The sequence below is a fragment of the Oncorhynchus kisutch genome, linkage group LG19 (genome assembly GCF_002021735.2).
Source record: "Oncorhynchus kisutch isolate 150728-3 linkage group LG19, Okis_V2, whole genome shotgun sequence".
NCBI classification, from domain to species: Eukaryota; Metazoa; Chordata; class Actinopteri; order Salmoniformes; family Salmonidae; genus Oncorhynchus; species Oncorhynchus kisutch.
The window spans coordinates 10,178,700-10,189,979 of record NC_034192.2 but is presented as its reverse complement, the minus strand read 5'-3'; the positions used below and the strand labels follow the sequence as shown (position 1 = coordinate 10,189,979).

Genomic DNA, 11,280 nt, shown 5'->3' with positions numbered 1-11,280 from the left:
AGGTTGTGGCACTGGATTTGTTCAGTCTCTCTCACACACACACACACACACACACACACACACACACACACACACACACACACACACACACACACACACACACACACACACACACACACACACACACACTCTGTGCCCACCATCCCCACAGGGCATAAGGAGACCTAATTCTCTACCCTTCATTTGTCTGAGAGCTAAAGTCGTCTCAGGCGTCAGACTGGAACTGACATGTGTTAATGTGAGTGGGAACACTCTGGATAGTTAAGGGAACTGTGTGTGTGTGTGTGTGTGTGTGTGTGTGTGTCTCCATCCTCATCTATGTTTCTCATATCAGTCTGTGTGAGTTGGATTCATCCTAAAGCACTGTTAGCATTATTTAACACCAAACCCAAACAAATTCATACTGGATGTGATGGTGATGATATTTCCCTCCCAACAGATGGTGGTAAAAAAATAGGCCATTGTAGAAGTATAATCAATCCTCTCCATCAACAGGTGATGATGCTGCCTTGTCACTGCAACTTTATGGAGAGGGTCATTGGCATGGACACTGGTGGTCGGCTGGTGTTTGGCCAGGCATGGCATGGCATGACAGGAATGGCAATGAGTAGTTTTAACCACAAGAGGGACAACGGCTATGTTTAATTGGACAAACATATTCTGACACACACACACACACACCTCTATTTTTAAGTGCTACATCATTTGGAAGTCAAGTACCTGTAGTCAATTTTCTCCATTAGTCCTATTGAGTCAGCAGGGATGGTTTTGACACTGGCTCTGAGCTGTCTGAGAGTAGCCGCTGTTTCTGAACTGGGACTGGACGATTCCTTCACCTTTACCCGCCGCATACGAATGTAGCCCTTCATTACTAGCCGTCTTGACTGTACAGGTTTCTGTGGAGGACAGCAGCAGGAGTGGTGTGGGGTTGCAGTGGCCAGCTGGTGTGCCTGTAGCAGGGCCCGCTGGATGGATGATCATCATACAACACAACAGCCGTTCCCACCGACCAGGCTGGCACTACACCTGCATTCAGCTGCTGAGGGCAAACTCAACACCAGCCTATTTAGAAATGATTAAAGTAATGCTTTGAAAGAGTGGCTTTTTATGTGCAGTGTTTTTTTGGAAAGTGTAGCTTAAACATGCAGACCAAGTGGCTGTTTATTTGATGGATTGATTTTCAGTAGGCCTAGAACAGTAGCCCACAAGGAAGTGGATGGATGTTACGTCTTATACTCATCATAACCTGCTATGGTCAGGTCAATATCCCACATCGTAGCCATCATCATGGTTCACTGATTTATAATTATCTCTCTCGTGTCGACACTGAGCTTACAAAACATCAGGGACATCTTCCTAATATTGAGTTGCACTCCCTTTTGCGATCAGAAAATGGTCAATTCATCGAGGCATGGACTACAAGGTGTCAAAAGGGTTCCACAGGGATGCTGGCACATGTTGACTCCAATGCTTCCCACAGTTGTGTCAAGTTGGCTGGATTTCTTTTGGGTGGTAGACAGTTTTTGATACACCCAGGAAACTGTTGAGCATGGAAAAACCCAGCACTGTTGCAGTTCTTGAACACACGCAAACCAGTGTGCCTGGCACCTACTACCATACCCCGTTCAAAGGCACTTAAATCTTTTGTCTTGCCCATTCACCCCTGAATGGCACATATACACTCTAAAAATGAGGTGTTCAACAAGGGTTCTATGATCCTCAAAGTTTTTTGAAGAACCTTAGGGTTCTTGGCAATACCAGTTGGGCTGTTAGGTTCCTGCAAGAACCCCATAGGAGGTGGTGTTCATTCAGGAACCTCCTTAGTTGGTGGGGGTTCTTACAGGAACCTAACTGCCCAACTGAACATTTTGGATTTGAATTTGAAAGGACAGCAGGTGCACACACTTATCTGAAAAATATAAAGATCTCCTCAATTTAAGGTAAGGTTTGACCCTTGTATGATCTAAATTGACATTGTATTTTCAGATTTGTGCAAATATTTCTAAAACAGAAAATGGACACAATCCAATGGATATCAATCAACAGAGGTAATATGTAGGCTATGAGAATATGTTGAAGGCTAGCTGTATTGGGTGCAGATGACTGAACTGCTCACTTATGTGTCTGTGTCGGCAGGTATACAGACAAGGAGGCATACAAAGGTATGTGTATGAAAACCATTATTAAAACAGTTTTTTTCATTCACATTCACCATAAAAACCAAGGATGTTTTGTTAATCATCTGTATAATTACAATTTTTGGATTCACAGACTTAACCCTCTCTACACCTCTGATGAATATAACAGGAAACCTGCTCAATCACCATGCACTGCAAAATTGTTCTGGCTATGGATACAGAGAACATCAACACATTAACATCAACAAGCCAGAGGATATACCTATTGGACTTGGGGCTCTAATGGGAGTTTATCTCATATTTAGATTTTTTCTTTATTCTGCTTTGCCACTATTAAAAAACATTGAGAACAAAAAATATTGTGTTATTGTTATGTGTAATATTAATAATAATAATAACAGGGGAGGGGAAGTAGTTCAATGTACCCCAAAAGGTTCTTCGAAAGGTTCTTTGAGGATCCATTAAAAGGGATTATTTGAAGAACCCCTAAACAATACTCCAGGAATCTTTTGTTTTTATTAATACAAATATGCATCAGATAATAGTTTAGTTCTCAGTGTTTATTATGATTTTAGTGGCAAAGCAGAATAAAAACATTAAATATCAGATGAACTCCCATTAGAGCCCCAAGTCCAATAGGTATATCCTCTGGCCTGTTGATGTTGATGTATCCATAGCCAGAATGATTTTGCAGTGCATGGTGATTGAGCAGGTTTCCTGTTATATTCAGAGGTGTAGCGAGGGTGAAGTCTGTGAATCCAAAAATGTTTATTATGCAGATGATTAACAAAACATGCACACGACAGTATTAATATCTTGGATTTTTTTCAGATATTGTTCAGATACCTGCTGTGCACCCAAGACGACATATTCTCATAGCCTACATATTCATACTTCTTTGTTGATTGTTATCCATTGGATTGTGTCCATTTTCTGCTTTAGAAAGATTTGCACAAATATCATCCTGCTGTCCTTTTCAAAATCCAAATGTTTCAGTTGGGCAGAACCCCCACCAACTAAGGAGGTTCTTCTTATTGGGTTCTTGGAATAACCTTTTTGGGGCAAATTTCAGTGCCAAGAACCCTTAGGTCCTTCGAAGAATTTGATGATCGTAGAAGAACCCTTGTTGAACCCCAAATGTTTTGTGTGTATAATAACGCGCTTTGCAGGGTAAGAGTCAGTGACCTCGAGCTCGGGGACAGACAATGTCTTGTTTTGTCATCTCTCCCACTCAGACTGACAGGACACGGGCATGTCCATCTCTCTCTATTAGCACGTCCCCGCCTGGCCCGTCCTAGACAATCATTAGTTTATTATTGGCCTAGTCTAAAGATAAAGGTAATGTCGGTGCCATAGCAATCGGCTGAAACAGTATGCTGCGCGCTATTGATTTTCGGTCTAGGTGGTGCAAATTAATCTCTCCAGCTCCGGGAAAGACCGTACTGCTCCGTGCGCATGCGTCAAGAGGAGGCTTCTCATTTCGCTGGCTGCTTTATAGTCAGTCCCCGCAGACCACAGTAGGCAAGACAGTCGCTGCCTGTCTGTCTAGCGGAACGGATATGGCTCCCTACTCACCCCGGCTTTTTCCCAAACCCAAGCGGCTTGTTGCCAGGCGAGGGCCGACATGACAGTACACGGTCGAGAGAAGACCCCTGGCCCGCTCCGCCTGTCGGTCCCGTTAGAAGCAGGGAGAGGAGCAGGTCGATATGCGGTGCTGCTGGCTCTGTGCGCGCTGTGCTACAGCAACTCTCTGCACGGGGAGTTCGTGCACGACGATGTGTGGGCTATCAGCAATAACCCCGACGTCCGGCCCGGGTCCAGCCTGCAGAACATCTTCACCAACGACTTTTGGGGCAAGAGGATGGCGGATAACACGAGCCACAAGTCCTACAGACCGTTATGCATCCTCACCTTCAAGTAAGTTCTCTCTCTCCCCTATAGCTCTCTGTGGTTATCTTCCCAGCATCGGTTGCAAAGTCTCTGTAGTTAACTTGAACAGCTTGGTCTCGGGCTTGAATGAGAAACAATGTTGCTGAAGTTGGTGGCAATGTCCATAAATGCGCTGGCCTCGTCAGCTATCCAACTTGTGATCCGATACAATTAATACCATGTATCGGGTTCTCCGAAATAGGCTAACGTCATAGACTAGCCTACTGTAGGTTTCTTCATGCTTTGAGCTGGGTTGAGCTTGGTCGATCGGCAGCGGCTATGAAGGACGCACACCTGCACCAACCATCACCAAACATGTACGTAGCCTATAATGGGTTATAATCAGAATGATACCGCGGTCAGGTTGCGCAGTTAGCTAAACTTGCTGAAGCGTGCCATGAACACTGCACACTCGCCAGAAAAGACGATTGTATTTGTGCTCCTTCATCTTAGAATATGTTACAGAAATGCAACGTGAAACATTTTCAAATATCCTAGAGTCGAAATACAGCTGGCCCTGACAGATGTTGACCGTTTTTTTGCCTACACACTTGTTGCTTCTGTGGAGTCCCTGAATTCGCTCTCAACGTTCACTTCAATGTATTTTTTGGCGGATATGTTTGACGCTGCAGAACATTGATCGGCCACATTTTGGGATATTAGTGTTGAATGTTGTCGTTCAAGGGAACTTTTCCAGCCAGTGTCAATTTAATCTCCGGGCACACACACTGGAGAGGACGTGTCACAGGCAGCGCAATGGGACGCGGGAGGGGTCTTGCTCTCCGCGCAAGCATTAGTCAACCAGAAACATTAATAGTTGACAGATTTCACAGATTGATGAAAAACACACTACAGACTATTTGAAAGATGTGTTGATATGAAAACTACAAAAAATAATAATTGTCAGAACTGTAGGCTCTGTTTCTATCTAGCACACATAGGATTGATATTTAACCCTGATTTAACTAGGCAAGTCAGTTAAGAACAAATTCTTATTTACAATGACGGCCTAACCCTAACCCGGCCGGTTGTGATACAGCCTGGAATTGAACCAGGGTCTGTAGTGACGCCTTTAGCACTGCTGCGACACTCGGTTGCCCAAAAGATGGGGAAGTGAAGTGTTATAATAATAGACATGTCCAGCAGGTCTGTATGTAATCAGTGAGGACACAAAGTGCTTGGATTTCTTCAGCAGACAGTAAAGTTCAAATCAAATCCAATTTTATTTGTCACATACACATGGTTAGCAGATGTTAATGCGAGTGTAGCGAAATGCTTGTGCTTCTAGTTCCGACAATGCAGTAATAACCAACAAGTAATCTAGCTAACAATTCCAAAACTACTACCTTATAGACACAAGTGTAAGGGGATAAAGAATATGTACATAAAGATATATGAATGAGTGATGGTACAGAGTGGCATAGGCAAGATACAGTAGATGGTATTGAGTGCAGTATATGCATATGAGATGAGTATGTAAACAAAGTGGCATAGTTAAAGTGGCTAGTGATACATGTATTACATAAGGATGCAGTAGATGATATAGAGTACAGTATATACGTATACATGTGAGATGAATAATGTAGGGTATGTAAACATTATATTAGGTAGCATTGTTTAAAGTGGCTAGTGATATATTTTACATAATTTCCCATCAATTCCCATTATTAAAGTGCCTGGAGTTGAGTCAGTGTGTTGGCAGCAGCCACTCAATGTTAGTAGTGGCTGTTTAACAGTCTGATGGCCTTGAGATAGAAGCTGTTTTTCAGTCTCTCGGTCCCAGCTTTGATGCACCTGTACTGACCTCGCCTTCTGGATGATAGCGGGGTGAACAGGCAGTGGCTCGGGTGGTTGTTGTCCTTGATGATCTTTATGGCCTTCCTGTGACATCGGGTGGTGTAGGTGTCCTGGAGGGCAGGGAGTTTGCCCCCGGTGAAATATAGACAATAGATATGAAAAGACTGGAATACTAATATGAAGCGTCAGGCGGTAGACAACCATGAGATTAACCCATTCTCTGCCTGGTAAAGCTTTGTGCTTTTTCTTTGCACAGGGCTGTGGATACACACACACACACGCACCATCCTATGTATGGGACTTATCTATTCTAATACTTTGATTGCTTAATAAGACATCTGACACCGCAGGGTTAGTGCACTGGTTAAGGGGGAGAGTGCACTGGTTAAGGGGGAGAGGGAAGGCTGATGTGCTGATGCTTTGAATGGGTTTCTCTCTTTTGAGGCGATGGATGGAGCATCTGTTTGTGTAGCGCTCTCCTTCTGGTTCTGCAGTTGGTTACCCACACACTGCTGCCAAGCCAAGCAGCTGAATCTCCATCTACACATAGCCCCAAAGCCGGTCAGATGCATTCTCTGTGGTGTGTACGCTCACGCACAGGCACAAGCTACTCCTGCGTGTCTGTCTGTCTCAAGTCTGTAGTCTAATACTTTGTGACGGCACAGAGAGAAGGGAGGAGAGGAGTTGTCAGTGTCTCTGACACTACAGTACCTTGTCTGTTCTCCTCTGTATGTTCTTTAAATTCAGACTAAATTGGGCAAATCTGACTCACATTTACATGTATGCTTCATTATTATGGGAGAAGGGCCTATTTATCACATGTACAGTATATGGGACAGTGGTACATATGGACACACACACACACGTCCTTGAAGATCTGCTAGGTATATCTGTCATTTCGACACGCGGAGACTCACACCTCATACACACACACACACACACACCGACACACTCACACATACACCACACCTGTGCATGTGGGGGCTCTGTGCTCAGTATAGCGGTGTGTTTCTGTGTCCGTGATCACTGTCGGGCCTCTGAGACGGTCCTCAAGGTGAAGGACACACACCCCTGAAGCACTCTAATGTAGCCTACTAATGGAACAATGGCTTTGGGGAGAGAGCAGGAGGGGGGCTAGGGGGAGATAGGAGGAGGTAGAGAGAAGGAGGGAGGGAGGGAGTGAATGGGATGAAAAGAGAAGGGGATGACAACAGAGAATGACAGAAAAACAGGCTATGAGATCACGTCACAGCTTACGGTCCAGTGCCCCCCCCCTTGAATCACACCCAGGGGACATAGTATAACATGGTACAACAGTGTAAAGCTGCTTGTCGTAACCTGCTGAAGCCTCTGTCATATCCCTTGTCCCCTCCAGCACAGCCAGGCTGCTTAGGGACAGTTACTGTGTGCTTTAGGAGCTGGACACCTGTCTGTTTCAGCATTGACCAGTGTGACCACTCTACCTGCACGGCTCAACACTTCTATCACATTACAGGGACTATAGTGCTGTAGCTAGGCAACGGTGAAGCATACATGACACCTATACAGTGGTGGGCCTAGAGTTTTTCCTGGTCAGGGGATGTGGTGTGGAAAACCTCCAGATCCTAGTCGTAGGCTATAAGAAAGGCCTTGTTTTTCCTGGTCAGATCACATTGCCAGGAAATTGTCCACTGTCCAGTCTCTGGTCTCTAATTGAAATGCATTGGTCTTAATAACAGAGTGCACATCCGCCATGACTCACTGAGAAGGCCTATAACGAGATCACATCAGAGGGCCGGCTTACACATGTTAATACCCTCTCCTCGGGGCATGCTACAACATCCACTATGTCTGATCTATGATGTAACACAGGAAATAGGAGGGGTGGAGCCTGCTTTTCATCATCACTTAATGGATTGGACGATGGTTTTTATGAGGCATCCCCATTATCGCTTATGTATGACAATCAGCTCGACGGTCTTTCCCCCATTAAAACCCATGTTATGTTCTCTTCAGATTCCTTTCTGTCTAGTTTAGTTCTGTTTTCAGATTCTCCAAGTCTTTCATCCTGGAAATGTATGGGTTTCTTCAGTATTAGGAGTCAGACTGTGCAGGCAGTTTAATGATGAGAGAAACAGGCTGTTTTACAGAGATGGTGTAGTGCTGTAATTGAATTCATAATGGAGGTTTGGGTTTGGGATTCTTCTCTACTCTGAGACGGGGGAGGAATCGCTTAATATATGAGGGCATAATTACAATCTAACGGAGAAATGCTTTTATGTAACCTGAACTAATGGTTTTCGGTACCTGGGTGTGTAATGGAGATTTTACTATTGTGTTAACTGTGTGTGGGTAGGGGAAAAAAGTCATTTGAATAGACTAATATATGCAGATATAAGATATTTTATATAAAGATTCCACATGGCTTATCTCAGCCTTATTACACCATCAAAAAGCTGGTAATTAAGGGAAGGGTATGTCCTCAACCAAAATGAATTTAATTGTATTCAATTCATGTAATTACCTTAAGTTAGATACCCAACCTGAATTTAATTGACTGAGGTCGAATGGAATTGACCCCAGCCGGGATTGGACTGTAGTCATTGGTGATGGTGGCAACTGTAAAGGAGGGTCACAGTTCCCGACACAGTGTGGCTGTGAAACATTAGCAGCGAATGTTTCATATCCTGCAGTTTTAGTTTGAATAAGTCTCTTTTCTCTCTAATTATGATGGTAAAATGGTGATTACAATCTTTTTCTCTCTCTCTCTCTCTCTCTCTCTCTCTCTCTCTCTCTCTCTCTCTATCAGATTGAACATCCTCTTGGGTGGAATGACCCCTCTCTACTTCCATGTGGTCAACGTGTGTCTTCACTGTGCCGTGACCTGTCTGCTCATGCACACATGTGATCGTTGCGTGTTCGACGACCCCCGTCTGGCCTTCCTCACTGCCCTCCTCTTCGCTGTGCACCCCATACACACTGAGGCTGTAAGTATGCACACACACACACACACACACACACACACACACACACACACACACACACACTACCCCCTCTAGCAGACATGCTTCGTCTCAATGACTCCTCCCTCACGTGTAAGACCAATGACATGGATTCCTTCACATACTGTAGAGTAGCACTACTTTGTGACACATGCAGTCCTCCTCTGACGTGGTAATCTGTGACTGTGTCTTGACATGTGAGACAGGCTCAGGGCTCTCACTCACTCATCTCGCTACTGGGGGAATCAGGTCCCTGTTCAATAAGTCCGGAAAAGGCAACCTTCCCGCTTTCATATTGCTACTTTTTTTACAATTTGGGAAATGGATGCAAGTCCTGTGTGGAGGTGAATCATAATTCCTTCTCACAGGTGAAAGAAGAAGAAAGACCGATGTGTTAAAGTTAGAGAGAGAGAGACAGAGAGTGAGAGATGAAAAGGGCGAAAGAGAAAAATGTGGAGAGAGCGAGAGAGAGACTACTCCCAGTCTGTGTCTAGCATCCCAATCAGCCTTAGTCTCTCTAGTGTTAACCCTACAGTTCCCTTCATCCTTCCATCTGGCCCCAGGGCCAGCTTCAGCCCAGGCTTCATCGCCCAACCGTCTCCCCAAACCATAAGCTAATCACGGACCAACCTCCAGCTCATAACCCCTGTCCACAGCCACTCGAATGAGTCTTTAGCTTCCTAGCTCATACCAGCACTAGCCTCCCTAGTGTAGTTTTTCAGGAGCTTCAGTCCCAGTCCCATTTCCACCCAGTGTCAGTCTTCCAGGCAGTCATGCAGTAAGTAGTCAGTCATTCTGAGGGCTGGGGCTGATGCCGGGGCTGTGTAGTGGCAGGTCTTTGGCAGTGCTGTGTCTCTGCAGTGAGTGACTGTGCCAGAGTCTGATGAACTCAGTGCAGTAAACCGGTTATGTTATTAGCCAGGGTACCAGCTGGAGTTCACTTCACTTATACTGATGAGGAAGGACACACACATACACATACACACACACACAAACACCACAATAAGACAGAGATTAAAAAGTGGTCTATCCCTCATCCACCCTCTCCGTGAAGCTCCTGGCATCACACAGTCCCTGTCTCCGTATCCAATATGGCCGCCATAAAGATGCAGTCATTCAGTTCTCCAGCCAGTGAATGGAGGTGCTGTTCAAGGCTGAAATCCCTCTATTCATCCCACTCTCCTCTCCTCTCTTCTCAATGGCGACTGCTGAGACAGACTGGTCAGGTCATGTGGGGATCCCACTGACCGTCTGTGTGTCTCACTGTCCACTTAGGCACAAACATGGTTGGCATGGCGAAGTAGATGTTGAGTGTGTTAGCTGTAGGGAAAAGACAGGCTAGACAGTGGTGAGGGACGCCATACTGTAGATAGAGTCATTTTTCTCCTGACTTCATGTTATTGAGAAAATACTTATTTTGAGAGAGAGAGAGAGAGATATTCTACTCCATGTGTAGGTTTTGGAGTGGGGAAGCTGCAGCTGTATTCAAATTCCTGCAAAATGATGTAATTGGCTAGAATGAGGTAGTCTGCGTTTGTGTGTGTGTGTTTGTGCCAGTGAAGAGAGCCCAGTGTGTGTGGAGCAGACCAGGCCAGGAGACAGCAGTGGAGAGGTGGGAGAGCCATACTTACTATTACAGCAGCTCTGGTCAACACAATAGCTATTATTGAAACACCTTTGTGTCCGTTCGAGACAGATCAGTGTATCACTGTCACCATTGTCAGATGTACCGTATATCTCTAGGTTTATGGACATGTTTGAAGCTGGGTTAAATAAGAGTAGTATGGTCCTGACTAGTGTTGCCCAGGGGGTGTACTTGTACATCAAGCTGCCTCACGCTACAGAAACAGGATGGGCTCAGGCCATTCTGGCTAGGACAAGGCTAATTATTGACTACTGTAGTAGGGATGTGTGGTGTCATGACCTTGACCTCTTTGGGTACAGCAAGCCCTACTCCCCTTTCCCTGTCTCCTACACCCAGGCTGCTGTGGTCAGCGAGAGGTTGTAAATTCCTGGAGGAGATTATCTCCTTATGGCCACAGTATAGAGACAGAGTGAATTTTTATAGAGAACAAAGACATTTCTTCCACCTCACAGAACTTGAGGTCCGAAAAACATTTATGTTCTGGAGAAGGTATAAAAGATCGGTGAAGAATCCAGCTACGAACTGGTCCGTTTGGTACAATTTTGTGAAACTCATGGGAGACAATACGGCCACATTACCATAACACTGTTTATATAATAGCCTCAGATATGAGGTTTCCATCTAATTGTTGTATAAGATGAATGAGTTTGGATGATACTGTTTGTGGAATTGTGTAATGTGACTTTGGACTGTTTTAATGAAGGAAACTCCAATTCCCTTTGGAGTTTAACTAAATCAGAGGACCGCCCACGAGCACAGTTATGGTCAGGCATCCTGGGACAGGCCTTTT

General features: G+C 44.9%; 1 protein-coding gene across 1 annotated transcript in view; it reads left to right on the top strand.

The window, feature by feature from the left end:
- The first annotated feature begins 3,638 nt into the window (after window positions 1-3,638).
- Window positions 3,639-11,280, top strand: part of LOC109864585 (protein O-mannosyl-transferase TMTC1-like) — a 101,282-nt gene continuing 93,640 nt past the window's right edge. The window contains exons 1-2 of the mRNA XM_031797759.1: window positions 3,639-4,055; window positions 8,653-8,830. Coding sequence (XP_031653619.1) covers window positions 3,763-4,055; window positions 8,653-8,830 — 471 coding nt within the window. The 5' untranslated portion in view covers window positions 3,639-3,762. The remainder of the gene's footprint in view (window positions 4,056-8,652; window positions 8,831-11,280) is intronic.